General features: G+C 54.3%; 8 protein-coding genes across 8 annotated transcripts, besides 1 other annotated feature; 2 read left to right on the forward strand and 6 right to left on the reverse strand.

Annotated features, from left to right (window-relative positions):
• Positions 1 to 2,404: 2,404 nt before the first annotated feature.
• Positions 2,405 to 3,451, reverse strand: PODANS_5_1050 (uncharacterized protein; the record flags this gene model as incomplete). Its single annotated transcript, XM_001904197.1, has 1 exon — positions 2,405 to 3,451. A coding segment is annotated over one exon (1,047 nt), but the record flags the coding sequence as incomplete, so codon positions are not given.
• A 651-nt stretch (positions 3,452 to 4,102) lies between these two features.
• Positions 4,103 to 4,188, reverse strand: a tRNA (tRNA-Gly).
• A 584-nt stretch (positions 4,189 to 4,772) lies between these two features.
• PODANS_5_1040 (uncharacterized protein) lies at positions 4,773 to 7,894 on the reverse strand (the record flags this gene model as incomplete). Its single annotated transcript, XM_001904198.1, has 2 exons — positions 4,773 to 7,550; positions 7,619 to 7,894. The coding sequence occupies 2 exons, from the start codon at positions 7,892 to 7,894 to the stop codon at positions 4,773 to 4,775; spliced, it is 3,054 nt and encodes a 1,017-aa protein (XP_001904233.1).
• A 1,490-nt stretch (positions 7,895 to 9,384) lies between these two features.
• PODANS_5_1030 (uncharacterized protein) lies at positions 9,385 to 10,808 on the forward strand (the record flags this gene model as incomplete). The annotated part of the gene is made up of 2 exons (XM_001904199.1): positions 9,385 to 9,564; positions 9,624 to 10,808. Coding segments are annotated over 2 exons (1,365 nt in total), but the record flags the coding sequence as incomplete, so codon positions are not given.
• A 1,718-nt stretch (positions 10,809 to 12,526) lies between these two features.
• Positions 12,527 to 13,232, reverse strand: PODANS_5_1020 (uncharacterized protein; the record flags this gene model as incomplete). The annotated part of the gene is made up of 2 exons (XM_001904200.1): positions 12,527 to 12,796; positions 12,867 to 13,232. The coding sequence occupies 2 exons, from the start codon at positions 13,230 to 13,232 to the stop codon at positions 12,527 to 12,529; spliced, it is 636 nt and encodes a 211-aa protein (XP_001904235.1).
• A 1,076-nt stretch (positions 13,233 to 14,308) lies between these two features.
• Positions 14,309 to 15,512, reverse strand: PODANS_5_1010 (uncharacterized protein; the record flags this gene model as incomplete). Its single annotated transcript, XM_001904201.1, has 3 exons — positions 14,309 to 14,623; positions 14,704 to 14,991; positions 15,048 to 15,512. The coding sequence occupies 3 exons, from the start codon at positions 15,510 to 15,512 to the stop codon at positions 14,309 to 14,311; spliced, it is 1,068 nt and encodes a 355-aa protein (XP_001904236.1).
• Positions 15,513 to 15,756: 244 nt separating this feature from the next.
• PODANS_5_1000 (uncharacterized protein) lies at positions 15,757 to 16,860 on the forward strand (the record flags this gene model as incomplete). Its single annotated transcript, XM_001904202.1, has 1 exon — positions 15,757 to 16,860. The coding sequence occupies one exon, from the start codon at positions 15,757 to 15,759 to the stop codon at positions 16,858 to 16,860; it is 1,104 nt and encodes a 367-aa protein (XP_001904237.1).
• Positions 16,861 to 17,031: 171 nt separating this feature from the next.
• Positions 17,032 to 18,687, reverse strand: PODANS_5_990 (uncharacterized protein; the record flags this gene model as incomplete). Its single annotated transcript, XM_001904203.1, has 1 exon — positions 17,032 to 18,687. The coding sequence occupies one exon, from the start codon at positions 18,685 to 18,687 to the stop codon at positions 17,032 to 17,034; it is 1,656 nt and encodes a 551-aa protein (XP_001904238.1).
• Positions 18,688 to 19,257: 570 nt separating this feature from the next.
• Positions 19,258 to 20,688, reverse strand: PODANS_5_980 (uncharacterized protein; the record flags this gene model as incomplete). Its single annotated transcript, XM_001904204.1, has 2 exons — positions 19,258 to 20,011; positions 20,063 to 20,688. The coding sequence occupies 2 exons, from the start codon at positions 20,686 to 20,688 to the stop codon at positions 19,258 to 19,260; spliced, it is 1,380 nt and encodes a 459-aa protein (XP_001904239.1).
• Between the last annotated feature and the right edge of the window lie 623 nt (positions 20,689 to 21,311).

Below are 21,311 nucleotides of genomic sequence, written 5' to 3' on the forward strand. Positions count from 1 at the left end.
AGACAGAGATATCCTGCCTCCCTTGAGCAGGGCAATTTTTAAGCGTTCCAAAGCCCTGTCTTTACCAAAGAAAAGGGAAATTAGTTTGGTATATATCTTGTGTCTTTTTCACTGTTTTGCATATTATGGAGCAAGTCCTTCGACGCATCATCATGGATTTCTCTCGCAGATTCGGTATCAATCTAAGTGCCATCTCTCCAATTTTGACAGATTCCAGGTTGCCGATGTCCATCTGCAGCCCGGGCCAAGATCAAACCACGAGAGCCCCGTCAGTTATGCTCACTTTTAAGCATGCTGGACCATTCTCTTGTACTTTCAATCTGCGGGAGGTGCAGGTCCACTATCAGTGGACCATCTTGAAGGGGGTTTGTTCTATGGACAATAGTTGAGATAAATGGCATAGCCAGTTTGTCTAAGGATACCGGACCTCGTTGGTTTTGTAAGTAGGTATGGAACTTGCGTGCGCAAGAAATTTAGGGATCCATAATCCTGCTTTGTGTAGAGGGTTACCTACACTTTGACAATCAACTGGTTTTCGGGACAAGATACAAGAAGTCACAAGTAATCAAAATAGAAGAACAATATAATGTTAGTAATAGTAGTATTAGTATAATTTGACAAAAGAAAAAAAATGATTGACTCACCGATCCATATTTTTTGATATTTTTGCTTCAGTGAAAACACAACCCCACGATCTACAACAATTGTACTTACCTATGTGCGACAGGCAAGCTCAGTTTTCCTCGCCCAGCAAATCATCCCAAAGATCAGAAAGAAAGCCCGAGGGGTCTGAAGCCTTGGAAGGTTTAATCTCCACCTGATTCTCTCTCTCCTGACCAGCAGTATTAGCAGTTGGAAGAAGAGGAGTTTGGGAAGTAATCGCATTCCTTCTCAAGTTCCGAGGGTGCCCATGGGTGGCACATTGGTTGCAGAGAGCCCTCTGCTGGGATATTCTCATGTAAGAAGCGCCAGCAGCGAACGTCCCTGGACATTGCGGGGGATCAGTGATGTTGTCATCGCCAGTGAAAGTGGGGCAATGCTCCCAGAATTGTCTGATAGGCTCCCACCGATTGCAGCGTTGAACGTCGCCGATCCGGCGGAGGTAGAAGCCAGTCGGCTCCGGGGAGGTAGGGAGGGTAGGCCGGGAGGTTGTAGAGCGGATGTAGTTGCTATGCGAGCAAATGGCTCCGTCCCGAAGGGGGCAGCGGCAGTAGAAGTTGATGATGGTGTAGGTGCACATCTTGACTGGCTTTTTGGGTTAGTTTTGGATGGGGGTATTTCCTAGGGATAGTACTTAACTTCTTTTGGGGTGTTGATTTGATGTGTATGTAATGAGTGATCAGTAATAAGGGATGAGAGATGAGAGAGGAGAAGCTGGGTTTGATTTTCGAAGCATGTTGTCGCTGTTAAATAGACCTAATTTAGGCTACAGTCTTCGTGGGATAAATGAATTGTGCAGCGTAGTATATCTCTGTGTTATGAATCATCTTACTGAAGACTGATTTAAAGCAATTATTCCAACTTTGGTCGGTTGTTGTCGACTCGAACCATGAAATATGCAAATCTCATGAACAAAGACAATGCCTTTGTCACAGCCCACTTGTTCCGTCGCCTTCTCACTTCGGAGAGCTCCCTTCACCATGAACGAGCGATGGCGGGGTTCTGGAGCACTCCACAACAGACAACCCCTGAAGACAGCCCTAACTGAATGTAAACAGAGATCAACTCAACCGCCCCGCCCTTAGAGTGTGGACTTTCTGCTCAAAGAAGCACCGCTCCATATACTTGGATCTGTTGCTAGAACCATGATGTCGTTGCTCGCACATCATTCCAGCGCGGCATTTTGTGATGGCTGGTGTCAGACAATGTATCACCACATCCCTCCCGCAAGCGCTCTGACGCTTTACCCTCGCGGAACTGTAGATGCATCCCGGTCTCAGATCATCGACCATTCATCGTTTCCGTTTGCCATACACCGGGCCGAAGCTACAGCCCGGAACGTTTGTAGAAGCTGCGCAAGAGTCGTTGTCTCGGGAAGAGCCGGTCGAACATTTTACGTAAACTTCCACAACGGGAGCTTCTGAACACCACCAGTCTTGGACATCGTGTCATCTGACTGTGGCACAGGTGCCAGGTGAGATGGTCTGTCGGTCCCTATTGTAACAAAACGACCGCCCATCAACCCCGACCTGACGGTCACCTCCAATCGCTTCGAAGAGAGGACGCACGACAGGTCTTCCTGACAATGCTGATGTCTTGCTGTTTCCTGCTTTTGACGTATGGATATCCAACTCGACGTCTGTGTGGTCAGACGGGATTGGGAGGATGGGAATGTACTTACCTCAGTCACTCGCTGGACACATTAATAGCATAGTTAGCTCACGCCTACTCCAAACGATCATTCTTAATTCTCCTCATCAACCGGCAAATGTGTCCTCTCATCCTCCACCACCTCATACTCATCCCTCCCAAAAGTCTCATTCAACCTCACTCTCCCCACCACCTTCCCACTCTCCAGCCTAACCCACGTATCCATCTCCCGCAATCTCAACCCCTCAATCGAAACCCACACCTGCCTCGATCCCCTAATCCAACTCCCATACCCCCCATAACCCGTATGCTGCCCAAAACACAAATAAACCCTCCTGCCCCCCTTTTCATAATCCGAACACCATGTATCCCCATGATCGTGCCCCACAAACAACCCCAACAACCCCTCCTCCATCACCGCCTCCATAAACCCCCCATCCTGCCCCCCATACTCGCAACCCTCCATCCCATCTTCACACCACCCCTCCCCTTGTCGGTTAACCGGCTGATCCCCATTAATTCCAGGCTGCTTCTTCCCGTTTATCCCCCTTTTCTGAGCCTCCCAAAAAGCCCCAGTAGGGATATGCACAAACCCCAACCCCGGCAAACTCCTCCCCCCATTCTCTCTCTTCAGCCTCCCGCTCATCTCCCTAAACCACCTCACCACCTCCTTGCTAACCCAATTTTCCCTCCCCTTACTCCTATTCCCACCTCCCTCCTCCTGGGAAACAAAACCACCTCTGCTATCAAAAAACCACAACACCATCTCCACCCTCGCATCCAGCCCTTGCACCTCCAAATAATAATTCGTCACCCCCACCCCCTCCTCTCTGCCCCTTACCATCCTCGCCGTTCTACTACCTTTGTACCTCTTCTCCCGCTCAAACAACGCCGTGGGCGACAGCCTGCAGTCCGAGTCGTGATTCCCGTACGTACTCCCCCACGTAATATCTCTACTTGCCAAAGTCTCGGCGATTTTGTCGATATACTGGGTGCCGTTGTCGAGATAAACATTCTCCCCCGTGATGATATCACCATTCAGCACCACAAAATCCGTCTCTGGTTCTCTGTCCAAAACAGAGTTTATCACGCCGAGGGAGGCGAGGTCTTGTTTGGGACCCCAGGGTTCCCAGGCGTCTTTTCAGCGATTTACATTGTTAGATTGGTACAAGGTAACCTCACAGAGCGGGTGATTCTAGTGTTGATGCAGCTGAGCTAAGTTGAGGGGGTGACTTACTCTCGCCAAAATGCAAATCTGAAAAGATGCTCAGTTGGAAGCTGCCGTCTTTTTTGAACTGAAGCGGCGGCAGGAGGGGACTGAGTTGCGGTCGATGGCGATGATTGATGAAGCCGCCAAGCTGTTCGCAAAATGGGATCGTTACACGAAGGAGCTGTGAATAAGGACCGAGTAGACATAACGTCGACACGACCAACAAAACTCGGCAATACGATGCCCGTCTGACCCTCGTAAACCTCGTGTAACCACCACCAGCAGCTTCCGTCCTTTCAGCGTCTCGCGGCATAATGCTACAGTTGTGTTGTTGAAAGCAGAGAGAGTGACGTTGAGGCGGATTACCCCACCATCAAAACCCCTCCCTGAACACAACACAACTACCAACCTTCGGACCTTCTCTCAAAAATATCACAACTCCAACATGTACATCCAAGCCCACTCTCTAGCAAAACTTTCGCCCCATCCCACTCAGCTGGCAAAAGAAAAAGAAGATACCCACAGAGGCATGACATCACAGCTACAAGCTGTGTAGAGCAAAAGAGAAGGAACAGGCGCAATTGCGCGATCCGGGATTCGAACCCGGGTCCCTCGCTAGACCAAGATATGATGGGAAGCGAGGATTCTAACCACTAAACTAACCGCGCCTTTTTCCTTTGTTGTTGAAAAGGCTGTCTGTTTCACAGCTTATGAGAGTGGAAGCGGGGTAAAGCCGAGCTGTGTGTTGGCAAGCACTCCACAATCAACCCCCCCCTCCTCCACTTTGACTTCCATTGCATTCCAGGAGACCAGACACTGGTCTCTGGATCAAACACACCTTGAGTGTAAGGAGTAGCCAGAAAGAAGTACAGCATATCGATCAATAGGATTATCCCAGCTACCTCGACCCAGCTAACCCATCATTTGATAACCTCCCACACAAGCAATGGTCCCACCAAGCCATGTTTTTCCCATCCACCAGGTCCCCCAGATATCAGAACACACCATAGCAGCCCCCTGTAAAACATGCGGTATAGGTAAATGAGCAACAGTAAAGTGTACAGAAAGTAAAAACACCTATAAAAACGGTACAGGGCGGGGAATGGGTATGCTTCATCGCCCAACGCCGTGAAAATGCAAATCATAACATCGAAAACCTGTTAAAAGAAAGACAGCCGTACAGGTCCATGCGTTGGGGAGATCGTTTGAGCTCTACTGAGGTCTGCTCGCTGCCTTTGCCTATTGCTCTCTGTTAGTGCCTGCCCTGCACACTTCTCGTCGAGGCCTCCGCAGCTGCACATACCTTCATAAGTTCAATCCTGGCCTTCAGCTGACTCGTCACCTCGGCAGCTCTTCTCCAGCTCTCCATGCCAGACGTCGCGGGAGCACCAGAAGCATTGATTGGTGGATCGCCCAACCTGCTTCCTGCACGGCTCCCAGCCCTGCTCCCCGCCCGGTCACCATATCCGCCATAGGCACCGCTGCCACTAGCACTATCGTTATTGCGAATGTCTCTGTCGTCACCGCCGGAAATGTCTCGCCTAAACCCTCTAGCTGGGCTGGCGCGGCCGCTGCTAGCGGTGCTGCCCGCGTACCGGGACTCTGGGGGAGCCATCTTTCGGGGGTGCGGCACACCGTCGCCGTTCTCCTTCTCCTCGCTAAGGGTGCTGGCGAAGCTTTGACGGGCTCTACCCGCACTAGCAGGAAGAGCGTTGTCACGGTAGATCCCGCCATCATCGTGCGTTGGGCTCAGAGCCCGGAATCCAAGACTGGGGGATACAGGGCTGTCTGCGCCCCCACCGTTGTTGAGGGCGGCTTCGGCCTTACTGAGCGCCCTCTTCAAACGGTCCAGCTCGCGTCGTAGCCGCTCATTTGTCTGTTCGGCAGCCTCGGCATCACTGCGAGCTCTCACCAGCTGTGTCTCCTTGGCCTTGATGGAAAGTACATCTCTCGTGTGATCCTCGATCAACTGAGCATTTTGGTTCTTGAGCTCCTGAATTTCTGATGTCAGCTTGGACCGGTCGTGACGAGCGTCATCTAGCTGTTTGAGCAAGCGTTCATTGGCCATGCGCAATTCCTCCAGCTCGGCACGTTCCATGTGTGAGAAGGTAGAGGTCGGAGATGGGGATGCAGCGGGCGCGGGGGCTGATGGCGCAGCTGGTTTGGCGAGTGAGCGGCCAGCGAGACCACCGCGTCCCAAACCAATGCGCGGCTTTGGTGGGGGAGAAGCGGGAATGGGCTCCTCCTCTTCGTATTCCGGCTCAAATGCAGGTGATGGCACGCGAGGGGCTGCCGGTCTACGCGGTGAAGCAGCGCCGGCGGCAGGACCACCGAGAGTGCGCTTCTGTGGTGCCTTGAGACCCCCGAGCCCTGGCTTCCCGAGCTTGCTCCCCGCGGGACCGGGACGCGCAGCAGCTGGCGGCGCAGGTGGAGGTGAAGGCTCTGGCGGCGGTGCGGCGGCTGCCGGGGGTGCCTTTTTGAGACCAGGAGGGGCCTTCTTTGCGCCCAACGTCTTCTTGGGTGGTGGCCCCCGCGCAGCGGGAGCTGGCGGCGGCGGCTTCGGCTTATCCTTGGCCTTGACTTCGGCCGTCTCAAAGAACTCCTTGATCTTGGTCTTTCGGATATCATCAAGACCTTCGAGATGGGGATTCATGGCTCTTTCGCCAATGATCTTCATGATGGTTCCCAGAATCTCGGCACCGCCAGACCGAAGAACCTCGCTACCCTCGGAAAGCAGCTTCTTGGCGCATTCAACGATGCTGGCAATTTCCTGCTTGCTCGGCACCTCCCTGGTTGTTCGAAGACACCTGACAAGAAACTTCATGGTTCCCTCCTTGACCTGGGGGTTCTTGTGAACGAGGAATGTGGTGATATCTTCCAAGCACTCGGTCAAGTTGGTAGAAAGAAACACAGCGTCCAGCGCAGCACCAAGCGCATCAGCAACCGTAACCTTCTTTTCCTTCAATCTCTCCATGATAGGCTGCATGACGTTGGAACGATACTTGGCGAAGCCCTTGCGCAGACCCTTGGCGAGCATTTCGATACATTGCGCTGCCTGAGTGACGACCGCAATGTTGGCGTCCTTCATGCATTTGGCCAAGCAGCGGGTGATCTCACCAAAATCACCATCCTTGATCCTTGGCACATTGACAATAGCATACAAGGCCTCGCAAGCTTCCTTTCTCTCCTTCCACTTGGACGAGGCCAGGTTGTCGTAGAAATCCTTGGGCACTTTGCTGATGACGTCTTGTGGCTCGGCCAGGTCAAAAGCGTCAACCTCACCAGCCTCTTCCTCCTCTTCTCCCTCCTCTCCATACTCGTCACCACCTCCTGCCGCAGGTGCCCGTTCCTTGGCCGCTTGCTGTGATCGCAACAATCGCTCCTGCTTCGCTGGACCTTCGGCCTTGATCTTCTCAAACTGCGCTTCGAGATCTGTCTGCTGTGTTGGTTTGAGGTCGCCCCAGAACATTGGCTTCATAGCCTCGCGCAGCCACCGGTAGAACTCGACCGCCAACCCCGTCGCCTCTGCTCTCACATTCTTGTCGGCGTGGCCAAACACCTTGGGTAGAATCTTGAGAACGGGTTTGGGATCCGCTGTTTTGCAGCCATAGTTGTGAAAGATCTGGGTCAAAGCATGAAGCGCCGCAGCAACAACCTTGGGTTGCTTGTTGGAAAGCACCGGCAGAATCTCTTCGATCACCGGGCCGGGAACATCAATCTCGATGAAGAGGAGCAACGCTTCGACTGCTGACGCCTTCGTCGCCGCTCTCGTGGAGGACAGGCCCTTCTCGCAAATTGGTGTGACAGCATGTTGTCTGGCTCGTATACCGCCTTCGCGGCCGCCAAATTTCAGAAATGCGCAGAGGGCAGCCAAGCCATCTTGTTGAGCAGCAACGTTGGAGTCTGCGACTGCTGTCTTCCACAAGCTCGGATCTTGGATGAATGGTCGGAATGCTGGGTCGTACTCGTCGGGGGTCTTTTCGAATGCCTGGGCAGCCTCCTCGTATGCCTGTTTTCGTACTTTCCAGACCTATTCGCCAACTGATGTTTTAGTTTGCCTGTCTAGTAGGTAGTCAGCGAATAAGGAGACGCGCGCACCTTGTGGACCCAGCGATCTGTAAGGGGCAAAGAGCTAAAGTCTTCTTCTCCGTCAGCCATGGCGGGCTGTTCTTCTTCAATGGATGGTGATGTGGTGGTAGAGTCGGAATCAAGCAGACAGGATTTCAGCAAGTGCTTCCGGGGATTGTGGGCAAGCTGGTCGGTGTGGTTCGTAAGTCTGTCGGTCGAGAGGCAAGTCTTGCGTTTTCCTGAGCCTAGAGTTGAAGTTCGCTTGATTAGCTTCTGCAGCCAAGGCGGTTTCCAACGGCCCGTCATAGCAGCCAGTGCAGTGCGCCGTCTAAGGAACAGAAGCGCATCTGGGAGATTGGCCTTGGTGAGGCTGGAGGAGGGAATGCGAAGGAAGCAACATACGTGCGAGGGGTGAAGCAACAAAGCAAAAGCCAGCAGCTGTTTTCTTTGCGACTTGTTGGGTTTGGTGTCGAGACCGAGCTGGCTGTTGCGCGTGATTGGCTTCCAGAAGGAGAGCGAGGGGAAGCTCTTGCTCGGCGGGGGGCGATTGTTGCGAGGATGTTCGCCGAAAAGGATCGTCTGCGCAGTGGTTGTTGACAATTGCAGTTGTTGTGACTTGCCGCCCAAGATTTCTCGCTCAAGGCTGGCTCGCGGTGAGAAAGCGTGTCTGGGGCGCCCTGACCCTGTGCTCTTGGCTCTGCGGGACAGGTGTGGGTGTGGGGCCATTCGCTGTCACTGACAGTTGCCCTATGGATGCAGATAAACACCACAATGAATAAGGAATGCTCTGATGGAGTTTGGGTACAAGTAGGAGTCTCTTGATCCCTTGATTATCCTATGTGCGCATATGCACCGCCTCTCCAGTTGTTGGTAATTTCCTCTTGTCTTTCTCTGATGGCGGGGGATGCTGACTGGACCCTTCTTTCCACTGACAGACTTTGCTCTGGCAATTGTTGACATAGGGAATTGCTGTAGAAACCAAACCACAGTGTGGCTGAGGTGATGTCACTGGCTGAGGCTTGACACGGCTGGCAGCCTCCTGTGGCAGCTGTCGTGGCCCGACCTCTCTATCTTGGCAGGCCCGGCAGCGAGCATGGGAATTGGATGGCCAGCGACAGCAAATGCCACCCACCACAGATTGCGAGCTTGCTTTCGAGTTTCAAGTGTTGTTCTGCCCCGCTGGATGCCCGCCAAAGAGGGACCATGAGATCCATTTCCCACGGCAACACCGCCTCCATCCAGAACTCCCATCTTCAGCCCTGAGTTGATATCCGTGTCTGGAAGCCCAACCACAAACCCTGGACACCTCGCCTTCCCCAGTACCCCAGGTCCACTTTTCACGACCCCTCCAACCATCCACCCAATCCATCCGCGCGTGCATCTGAGGATTGGGATTGAAACAGACATTCGACGAAACCTTCTCGAACAAAGCGCCACCCCTTTCCCGACGCTGTTGTTTGTCACCAACAACCTTCCGCCATCCTTCCATGCCCACCCGGAATCCACCTCAAAGAATACCTCACCTCTTGACACCGATTTCAACCCAACGGCCGCCGCCGAGACGAGAAGGTTCCCGACCGCTGATTTCAGGCCGATAAATTTCCCCGCCATTTCCTGTCTCCCGCTCTAGCAGAACGGCACGGCCCGGGGGCTCCAGATTGCCCTCCGAGTCTCCGCGATGAATACAAACATCCTGACCACCCGTCAGGCTGAGGAGCTGTAGGTTTCCTGTCGTGTGATCACGTCCACAGCGGGCGGGGTTGGGTCTTGACGAAGCCGAGGCAGGCAGGGACTGACAGCGATGCAGACACAAAGCCATCATCGCCTACCTTACTGCCAACAACCTTTCGAATACCGCGTCGGCTCTGCGAACAGAGCTCAACCTTGGAGAGGATGTGTTTGATCCAGCAACCGCAAAGAAGTATGAGGGGCTGCTAGAAAAGAAATGGACGAGTGTTGTGCGGTTACAAAAGAAGGTCAGTCGCGTGGTCGGTTTCTGTGTTTGTCGGCCTGTCCATCTGACATTCTTTCCCAGATCATGGATCTCGAGTCCCGGAATAGCACTTTGCAATCAGAGCTCGCAAACAGCACCCCCACGTCCCGACAAAATAAAGATCCAGTAGCCTGGTTGCCCAAATCTCCAGCCCGCCACACGCTGCAATCCCACCGAAATCCAATCACATGCGTCGCCTTCCACCCAGTATTCTCATCACTGGCTTCCGGCTCGGAGGACCAAACCATCAAGATTTGGGACTGGGAGCTGGGCGAGCTCGAAAGGACGATCAAAGGCCATACCAAAGCTGTGCTCGATGTCGATTTCGGCGGACCTAGGGGAAACACCTTGCTTGCCTCGTGCAGCTCAGACTTGACCATCAAGCTCTGGGACCCATCAGACGACTACAAGAATATCCGAACGCTCCCTGGTCACGACCACAGCGTCAGCGCAGTTCGATTCATCCCGTCAGGGGTAGCAGGTGGTACCGGCAACCTCCTTGTCAGCGCGAGTCGAGACAAGACGTTGAGGATATGGGATGTGAGCACAGGCTATTGCGTAAAGACTCTTCGAGGACACGCCGAATGGGTCCGTGATGTCTGCCCATCCATTGACGGGAGGTTCATCTTGTCGACAAGTGACGATTATACCGGCCGGTTGTGGGACGTCTCGATACCGAACCCGGAGCCGAAGACCACACTGATCGGACACGAGCACGTTGTGTTATGTTGCGCCATTGCTCCTGCGGCTGCTTATCCACATCTTGCCGCCATGGCAGGGATCAAGAAGCCACCAGCAACGAGTGCCGTAGAGTTCATGGCGACCGGCTCAAGAGACAAAACGATTCGGCTGTGGGATGCGAGAGGGACGTGTATCAAGATATTGGTGGGCCACGACAACTGGGTGCGGGGCCTTGTCTTCCACCCTGGTGGACAGTACTTGTTGTCGGTGGCTGATGATTATACGTTGCGGTGCTGGGATCTGACCCAGGAGGGTAGATGTGTCAAGACGATAGGGGACGCACACGGGCATTTCGTGCAGTGTATCCGGTGGGCGCCTTCGATCGTCAAGGATGTCCCGGCAGTCAATGGTGAGGGCGCCAATGGTGAATCGAACGGGACACCAAGGAAAGCAGCGGGGGCTGCCGGTGCGGGTGGTGAGGCGCAGATTCGGTGTGTCATTGCGACAGGGAGTGTTGATTTGAACGTGAGGATTTTTGCCAACTGAACCTACAGGAGGGGTACTTAAACATCAGCCACATTGCACACAAACGCCAGCTCGGTATTTAATAAGAGAAAAGCCAAGGAAGAGGAGTTGGGGGAGCGATTTATAGCTTATCATGCAAATCATGCAAGCCGCCAGCTTCTGTCAGTGGCAGGAGGGGCAAGTCGAGGATCGAGGTCTGAGAGACAAAAGGGAATCCTGTCAGTCGCTACAAACGGTAATTGGCTGCATATAATCAACATGTCCGAAAAACTTCTTGGTCGGTACGGGAGATCTTCAAGATGAGACGGTGTGCCTGTAAGAGGAAAAAGTTGCAACAATCAATGTTCACTTTGCGGAGGTGTGTGGTACAACTTTTGATGACTGATGAGCCAAAGAATTGGGCGTGAGAGGGGGGGGATAATCTCGAACGTCGTGGGCCTTTTCTCGCTGGGAACAAGATGTTGTTGAACAGAAGTTAGATAGATACCCCCCAAAGTTGAACGATTTATGACTTGTGTATTGTCGAGCTATCTGGTATGTTTGTGGTGAGTAGGCACAACGCCTTGCAGAATCAAAATGGGGGCTTTACTTAGAAACCCCTCATGCCTCCCCTACGGGGGACGAACTGCTTTCCACCTCGGTCGAGAATCTCGATAACAGCCATCCAAGGCTGGTCATGGGGTGTTTGGACGACGTGAGTTTTGATTTGGACGCATTGCTGGTTGGCATAGTAGGGAGACCAGGTTGATACCAAGCCCGTGAGGCTAAGTGGAAACAATTGACTGCAGGTAGAAGTGTTAGATTTCTTTCCGCATGATCTGTGACGAAGGATTCAAGCTCTTACCGATTGTCCCTGCGAATGAAGGAGTCCTCAACTAGGGGGTGGCTTCCCCTGACAATTTGTTGAAACTTGACGTCAATCTCGTCTTTGCATCGAATATATTGCTTCTGGACCTTGCTCCAGGAGATGCAATCCGGAGTATGACGGCAGACCTCAGAGTTGGGTGCTGCAACTTGTGAAACTGGCGATAAATGGCGTTCGGCAAGCGGTGGCCGATAATGGTGTGAATCCTGTGCTTCCACTCCGAGCAAAGATAGACGTCCTCCCGGTGTTTCACATCGGTCTTGGCTTGATAACATTGAGTCATGTGCCATCGACCCAGGACCTCCACAAGTCAGTCATCGCGAGTGTCGTCGAGCTGATCGTGCCACTCCTTCAGGGCAGCTATGTCTCGGGTGTGATCTTGGGGTTCCTGTCTTCCAACTCGATCGTGATACCGCCGTCATTGTGGCTCTCAGAGTCGAAGGGTGGCTCTCTGAAATAATCAGTGGTTTGTTTCTGCGGTTGATCATACTTGTTTTCTTCGTTCAGCCATTTCTCATGAGCCCAAGCATTGCTGGCTCGCACGGCGGCCGTAAAGGCTTTGTGGTCCTGCATCCCGTCAGGTTTGTTGTGTAGAATTCAGGAGAGAATGTACACCAAAAGAAGAGTAACAGATGACAGTCGGTCGAAGGTTTTCAATTTTCCAGGTGGAATATTGGCAAGAGATTTGTGGCCAGCAAGACCTTAACTAGGTAGAATCCCCCTAGACCAACCTACATCGTTCCTTCCCTCTGGTACCTACTTGGCAAAAATCACTATATACTATCCCTCACCCCCGCCCAAGACACCTCAGCCTGAGGATCGGCCCCTTTTAGGACCGACCGACCCCCTGAAGCTCCTCATTAGGGAACTGGACCTATTGAACCAACCTCCGCTGCTCCCCATCATCTCTCTTCTCCTTCCCCTTAACCGGCACCCAAAGCCACAACACCTGCAAATGCCCCGGCGTGATCCCCATCTGATGGGCTCCCCAAAAGAACTGCCACACTGGCTGCACAGCCTTCGTCTTGCCCACCTCCTGAACCGAGAAACTGTCCCCGCTATCGTCATCATTTTCCGGAGCATCCGGGATGTCGTAGTAGCACCCCAGGTTCCCGTTGCAGAGGTATGGGTGTTTGAATCCTTGCTATTTCACGTACACCCAAAAATCAACATCGGTCTGCTAAAATTGAAAAAAGAGGTCACATGGTACTCACAATAGTATAATACCTCTCCCCATCAATCCCGGCCTTGGCCCCCTCGAGGCAGTGCCACGCGTACGTGTTCTTGCCGTAGTAGCTGTCCTTGTTGTTGGGCATGCTCTTGTCGTTGAACGTACAGACGCCCCTTGACGAGACGAGCATGTAGGGGTAGCTTTCCGTCCGCGTGAATGTGGCGCAGTTGGATTTGGACAGCAATCCCGACGCGGTCAGACAGCCGATGGTGTCTGTTGCCGGGTCGGCCGAGACGTAGGAGCTCGAGTTGAGGACGTGGATTTGGCCTTGGCCGACAAAGTCGTCTATTACGTTTGGGGATGCGAGTGCTGCTCCCAAGAGGAGGAAGATTGGTGATGAGGTTCTCATTGTGTTGTTGATTTGTGGTTGGCGTGAAAAAATGATTCTTGTGAAGAGGCTGTTGTTGGTGAGATGCGAAAAGTGATGACGAGGCTCAAGAAAGGCGGGGGATCACATGGCCCTTTTATTCAGATCTGATCTCGAAGGATTTCTCGGCTGCGGGAGCACGAGATCATAGATCATCTATGTTGGTGCCAAAGGGAGGTGTGATTCGGACTGACAAAAACCGGGGATAATTCCTCCATGACCGCTTCCCAGTTCCCATCAATATGGGGCCAAACACAACCTCATCGCATGTGTCAGACATCTATAAGCCTTTTTCGCTCTGCTATAGCTGTAGGGAATTTTCATCACCAAACACAGTCGCGTCCAGACTTTTCCCTTCAGCGCGACGTCAAAAGGGCCCTGAGCTAGACCCAAGAAACATTTAAAGTCGGTTCTGCCCAGTCGCCATGGTCGATCAGATATTACCTGCCAGACCTTGACAGATGCAAACTACTATGACAACCCCAGTCTTGGACATGACCATGGGCAAAAGCCGAAAGTGACCAAGTGACTAATGCATGACTGTGGTAGGTACAGGTCTACAGCAGCCGACCGTTGCGCCGCTTTTCCCCGGATCGTCGCAGTAAACGGTCCTGAAGACAGGCTGACAGCTCGAGTTGGCTGGGCCGAGCACACCTTCCCCAACGGGCCGCCCATACAAAACGAGAAGCACCCCAGACCCTCTTTCCGGTTGAAGTGAGCGGTTGAATGGCCGCGCTGGACGTCTTGATTAAATTAAATACACTCCAACTCTGCAGCTCGTTTATCTACAGCGAACGCGGGGTACGGTCATGTTTCCTCTTTAATGGCAGGGGTTCGATTCCTGAGCGCGGTACTTGGTTATTGCTCTCGGATTTGTCATGATTAGACGTCCAAGAAAATCTAAAGTGCTGACGTGTGTGTCCATGAAACCTCTTTTGCTCTGAAAAGCTTGTTTCCGCACCTGCTTGATTTGGGGGTTTCCTTTCAGGGGTACATTGACGGTGTAACTGACGGATTAAGGCCCTTTCCGGGAACTTGGATTCTGCTGTTGCTTTTTCTTACCAGCTTTTGACCTGCCAGATGCCCAGATGATCAGTTCCTTCTCCTTGCGGATACGTCCGAAAAGGCCTGATACGGGCCACTCGCTCCAGCGGTCCCTTGTTGGGCCGTTGCAGGGCCGATTGGGCTGCTTCGTCATTATCAAAAACCCCGGTCCCACCGCCAGCCAACACATCGTAATAGATTCCTTCTCTCAAGGCCCATGGTGGACCAGGAAGCTTGAGGTCTTTGTAGAGGGGAAATTCGAGGCAAACCAGCTTTGCAGGTTGAGGTCCGAGCAATTCTCCCATTCGACGGCCCCAGTCTCGACGCATCTCCGGGAGGAGAGCACATAAGAACTGACCGGTCAGCACAGCCCCGAGCGGACATGGCATGGCAAAAGCAGCAGACTTACAGTGTAATCATAGATAAGATCGAAACCCTCAAAGGTCTCCCCCTCGCGCACACACTTGCCCTCCCAGTCGCGCTTGAAAAAGTCACCAGCCATAAACGTTACCTCTCCCCGCTGATCCTTCGGGTACCTTTCTTGATTCCCCTCTCCATAGTTGTGTGCAAGGGGTGCATCTAGTTGCTTCGCGGCATAAGCCCTCGCAGTCTCGACACCGGTCGGTGAGACCTCAAGCCCATACACATCGAACCCATGCAGGGCCAGCATCACGACGTCATAGCCTTTTCCGCAGCCCTACAATGATTGTTAACATCTCATGGCGCCATTCTGTGAAAGCCGAGTAAACATACCGGCACCAACGCCTTTGGCCTCCTTCGCTCACGCGACGGCCATGGAGCAGACTCGATCAAGTCAATAAGGGCAGGCGATGGCTTCCCCCTGTCCCAGAGATCGTTCTGCTGCGAGTCCCACAACGCCGACCACCCACTGGTCTGGGCGTCACGGGTTGTGTGATTCGCCTGAAAATGCTTGATGAGCTTGGTGGGAACAAATGGTTCCCCGGAGTTTGGTGTGTTAGAAGTCATGGTTTCGATTTCTGGTTCGTGGTCAGGGCAAGCAACACAATCAAAGGCAAAGGCGCAGGACAAAAAGACAACCCCTCTCAAATTATTCAACAGGTTCATAGGAATAGTTTCCCAAAAGTGGAGCCTAGCAACCGTGTCATGCCAAGCTGGGTTACATAAGCCATCTCCTTCTCCCCCTTTTCTACCCCTGAGATAATTGTTAGAGTCAGTGCTAGAACAAAAAGTCAACATGGGAGGGTTGGTGCAAGATGATAGCAAGCATTATATCAGCCACGTAGATTGACGATCGCCGTACCTAGTCGATTATTACCGAGCCAGCAACCGAAACATGGGGAAGCTCACTGCCCCCGCATTGACAACCTCCACGCCTACTCCAAACGGAATATTGGAGACCAGCCCTTGAGGTGAAATCACTATACCAATTTAGCCTCGACCAAACTGCAGCCTCGCTCACCAGCAATTCTGTTTCGAAATCATGAAGGCCAAGCCAGACTTTGCTGCGTTCATGTCTCCACGCCCGTTGAGGCTATATATCGAAAGGCCTATTTACCTTACCACCCGGCTCAAATCCGACCATGCGGCTCTCACCCACGGCAATCTCACATCTTCGCATCCCAATGTTCATAAAACACCATCCTCTAACCCATCCCACCACCATGACCCTTTTAACCACCACCGATCAACTACCAACAAGCTCCCCCAGAGCATCATGGCCAAACTCACCCTCCTCACCCTCCTAGGTCTGCTGACCCCAACAGCCCTCTCCCTCCGCCCCTCCCCTGGCTGCGGCAAAACCCCCGCCCTCGTAACCTCCTCCTCCACCACCACCCCCCTCCGAATAACCTCCAACAACAAACAACGCGAATTCTTCGTCCGCCTCCCCCAAAACTACAACTCCTCGACCCCCCACCGCCTAATCTTCACCCTCCACGCCCTAGGCGGCACAGCCCAGCAAGTCATCGCCGGCCAAGGGGGCTACCTCCCCTACTACGGCCTTCCCCCCCTAGCCAACTCCTCCACCACCCCAACAGTCTTCGTAATCCCCAACGGCCTCAACAACGGCTGGCAAAACTCCAACGGCGAGGACGTCACCTTCCTCCGCTCCGTCCTCTCCACCGTCGAGTCAGACCTCTGCGTCGACCAGGACCTCCGCTTCTCCACCGGCTTCTCCTACGGCGCCGCAATGTCCTACTCGCTCGCCTGCTCGCTCGGGAAAGAGATCAGGGCCGTGGCCGCGCTGAGCGGGAACCCCCAGATCAGCGGGTGTGCCGCCGGCTCCGAGCCCGTCGCCTACTACGGCCAGCACGGGACGACGGACAACGTCTTGCCTCTGGCCCAGGCGAGGCAGATGAGGGATCGTTTCCTGAAAAATAACGGTTGCGCCGCCCAGGCTGAGCCGCCCGTCCCAGCGGCGGGAAGCCAGGGGAAGGTCAAGACGGTGTATACCGGTTGTTTGCCCGACAAGCCCGTCACGTTTGTCGTTTTTGACGGGGGCCATGTTCCCACCCCCAGGGAGACAGGCGAGAGCGAGACTTTTGCGCACAAGGAGACTTGGGAGTTCTTTAGTCAGTTTACCTGAGACCGTCAAGTGGGTAACAGCAGAGGGGTCATCAATGCATACGAAGTTTTTAGTTTCAAGTATTTTCATGTGCTCACTACTGCTCTGCTAGGAAAACGTACAAAGGCCTAAAATAAACCCATGAATCATCATCCTCAACAATCCGTCCCCACACCCTCCTGATACACACCCTTAAAACCTATCAACCCCAGTAACCCTGTTCACAGCCTCCTTCACATACCCACTAATATCGTTATCCCTCCCACAATGCTCACACTTGTGCATAACCTTCCCCTGCGGCACATTTACATTCCCAGTCCCAACACCACCAACACTCCCATTGCCAGTACCCGAACTCGCAGCCCAGGCTCCAGTAGCAGCAGCAAGAGCAGGGCTCACAAACTTATTCTGCCCAGTCATATACTGCTCAGACTGCACGGGCTGCATACCCCTCGTCTTCAAGTCGCTGTTGTTGTTGTTGATGATGTTGCTGTTTCGCGGAACTGAAGATCTGTAAGCATTGGGCATCACCTCAGGGCTCATTTCCATAGCATGATCAGAAGGGCGGGAGACAGACTCTCTATACGCCTCAGGCATCACCTCGGGGCTCATTCCCTGCTGCTCATGCGGCTTGGTCACCGACTCCCGGTAGGTATCTGGCATGACTTCTGGGCTCATGCCCTTGGCCGTGCTGGGGAAAGAAGTATACCGGAGAGTGGCCGATTCGCCGGCAGCGGGAGGAGGGTTAGTAGCCTTGCCGGTCTCGGGAGCAGCGTGCACCGGAGGCGAGACAACCGTGTGGTGAGACGACGGGTGCGCGTTGGTTGGGCTGGAGGATGAGGCCGGAAGAGGCAGGTCCTTCAGATGGCTATCGCGAGTGTCAATGTTGGAAGGCTGGCTTCGATGATGCTGGGTGAAGGGAACACCAGTCGGCCCAGTGGGTGAAGACACGTTACGGTCGGACGAGTGCTGGTCATGGGCGTGGACGGTGGGCTCCGTGGCGCGACGGGAGTTGTCCTTGGGCTTAATCTTGACGCCTGAGGGTGTTCCCGAGGGCAGCTTGTTGTATGGCCCAGAGTCGGTCCTGTTCTGCGAAGGACGGCTGGACCCAGAGGCGGCAAGATCGTGTGCTCTGCTACCCTCGGTGGGGCCAGCATCTCTCTTGATACCAGATTCAGTACCGGAGGGGAGATGTTTGTACTGGCCGGAATCCTGAGTTAGATTCCCCTGGCGAGAGGTCTCAGTCGTCGAGCCGCGAGCCTTGTGTGCGGCCACGCCAGCAGCACCAGCGGCAGCAACACCAGCGGCAGCGATGCCGGATGCATTGCCGGAAGAGAGATGGTTATAGTTGTCAGGCTCTTGATTTATCTGACCCTCGGTTGAGTGGCGAGCGGTGTTCGAGTTATCGGTGGACTGGTCACTCTTCACGCCAGATGTGGTGCCGGAAGCAAGATGGTTGTAAGCACCAGGCTCCTGCGTGACAACACCAGTCCGAGACCCATGAGACTCGGATTGACGAGCAGAGCCTAGAGCCACACCAGACGGAGTGCTAGACGAAAGATGGTTGTAGGCAGGCTCCTGAGTGGAGGATCCTGTGTAAGTATTGTTGGACTCGGATGGGTGGTTTGAGCTAAGCGGCTGACTAGAAGAGGCAAAGACATTGTAGTCACCAGGCGCGTTGGCCACTGGTCTGCTGGTATTGATGGACTCATGGACAGCTGACCCACGAGGGCTGATGTTGGTCGAGTTTGACTGGACGCCAGAGGGCAGAGTGTTGTAAACCACGTTGGTGTCTGGGTGCTGGTTGGTGGCTGTGTTTGCCGCGGTAGAGTCCCTTGATTGCCTCATAGCAAGTGGGGCACCGCTGGCGGCCGCGCCAACCACGGCAGCGGGAACCCAGCTATGAGAGCCCTTCGGATCATCGCGAGGAGGGGAGGGCGGCTCTCTAGGATGCTCAAAAGGAGTGGAGGGGTCATCATGCTTGTGGGTAGCAAGTCCGACAGGAACAGCTGTGCCGAGAACTGGGTGGGCAGGATCGTGCTTGTGAGCAAGTTCAACAGCATCGAGGCCGACGGCAGATCCAACCCCTGAGCTTCTGGGCTGCCTAACTTGAGCTGTGTTGCTGGCGGGGGCTTGCGAAGCGAGCGGCTGGTTGGGGTGAGAAGAGAATGAAGGCTTCTCCTGCTGGGTATTTTGGTCCTCGGTGACCTTGCCGTCCTTGTCCTTCTTGTGATGCAGCAGCCCAAACGCACCGGCACCTGCGGCGGCACCAGTAGCGGCACCAGCAGCGGCCTTGGTACTGTTGTGATTCGAGTTATCAGTGTCAGTAGGGCTATCGGAAGATGCCTGCGGTCCTTGGGCTCGCTCCTGCTTCCCTTTCTAAGGCGGTTGCGAGTCTTTGTGGTACCCGTCGTGCTTTCAACCAGAACAGGCTCTGGTTGCGCTCAGCCTCTGCGCGGGATGCTCGTGGGTCGAGGTATCTTCCTGAAGCCTCTCCTCGTCCTTGTGCCGGCTGAAGATGCCAAGAACCTTGTGCTTCTTCTCGCCTTGGACGGATCGGCTCCGGCTCCTGTGCTTGTCGACAGACGAGTTGCGTCTATCATCCCGCGGCTTACGCGAAAGGAGCCCGCCGGCAGCACGAGTGCCCTGATCCTCACTAGTGCTCCTCGAGTGCCTAGCCTGAGTCTCGGTGTGGGAATTCTGAGCATCCTTGTCGTTCCTATTCTTGTCCGCCATGCCGTAAGCCGCGGCACCGGCACCGAGGGCAGCGGTGCCTGCAAGAGCAGCGTTGCGGCTGTTCGATGTCGACGTAGCTTCATCGTCGCGCGCGTTCTTGGGAGATGACGAAAGCGGGAATGCTCGTTGGGTGGGGGACTGTCGGCTCACGTTGATCTCACGGTCGGTCGGGCCTGAGCCAGGCGCTGCAACCAAAGCATTGTCCCGCGAGACGCTGTGGGGGAGCGAAGGAGGTGGGACATTGGACCTGTCAGTTTCAGAGAATGTCTGCTTCTGCTGCCCTTCAGGAATCTCCGAAAGGGGGGCAGCAAGCACAGCACCGCCGAGGCCGCCAGCCGTGGCATTCCTGTCGCCGGTTGTGGCAGCCTGGTTGTGGCGCCTGCTCTCTGCATCCTGGCTGCCGTGGCCGGATACTGAGTTATATACTCCAGTACCCCTGGGAAAGTCAGCGGTGCCGACGATGTGGGATGTTTCGGAAGCTGCTGACCTTTGAGGGTGATGATGGTGCTGGTTATGGTCGTCCTGCGCGCTGCCATGACCTGTCACCGTGTTATAGATACCTCCGCTGGAAGCCTTTGGGAGGTCGCCCCAGTATGGTGGGTCGGAGCGTTGCTCGTGGCTTCGACGCGGGGTTATGTCGGTGCTGTCAATCGTGTTGTGGTCACGGGTGGCTGCTTCAGCCCCAGCGCCTACGGCAGCAGCACCAAGTGGCTTCTCATTGGCATTGTTCCTTCGGATCGGGAACTCTTCATCACTGTTCTCTTTGGCCAACTGTCTTGGTTGTAACGATCCATCATCTGCTGGCTGGGAGGTCTGGTAGGGTCCAACATCGTCTCGGACGTAGGTGCCCCCACCAACTGCTTCTGATGGTCCAACCCAGCGGTCATTGTTGCCCTTGGCTGGTTGGATGGCCTCGGACTCGGTAAAGTTGACACCGGAATCGGTATGAGCGTGGCCGCGGGAATCGGTCGCCTTGGGGAGCTTGTTGAGCTCACGGTGGTGGTGACCTTGGTCTTGCTCTTCCGGGTACTGCCGGGGCTGCTGCACAGGTTCGTCGGCTGGAGTGGGTGGGATCGAGGAGGGGAAGGCCCCGGGAATGTGCTGCGCCGCCATGTTCGTCAAGGGTCGAGAGGAGGTTGTCAATCAAATCTGCACGAGGTGGTCAACGTCGTCACAAGATGCAGTCCGTGAGCAAAGTCTGAGGGAAGAGTAAGGCATGTACCACAAGGTACAGATGGGGGAGAGAGACAAGTAGTAATTATGCAGTCTATTTGATGTGCGTAGGCGTCATTCTGGGCCGGGTTGGGGCCGGGCAGAGCTACGTCAACGGGGTCTCTTGATGTGGAATTTCCTCGATTCCCTTCAGGCTTCATTGAGGGACCGCCGATCTTGACATCATCGGCTTGTGGAATCGTGGGGATTGACCAATGGCGTGTTGTAGAAAAAGCGGGCTCCCGCTCTGCCGGTCACGCCTTGACGCCTGGCTTGGCACGCTGCTCCAACTGTGGAAGCGGGTGCGTCACTGGCGCTGTGAAACAAAAGATATTACCCTGATTATCAAACTTTGGAAATGCTCTCGTGCGTCAGAGCTGAGAAGAGCCATCATCGATTGGACGCCCGCTGCCGGCGTAACCGCGTGAGTGGTCTGTTTGGATGTATCGAGATGGTTGATTTTAACTCCGTGAGATGGGCTTGGCACCTGGAGATCAGGGGAACCCTAACCCTTTTCACTTTAC

The sequence above is a fragment of the Podospora anserina genome, chromosome 5 (assembly GCF_000226545.1).
Source record: "Podospora anserina S mat+ genomic DNA chromosome 5, supercontig 1".
In the NCBI taxonomy this organism is placed as follows: Eukaryota; Fungi; Ascomycota; class Sordariomycetes; order Sordariales; family Podosporaceae; genus Podospora; species Podospora anserina.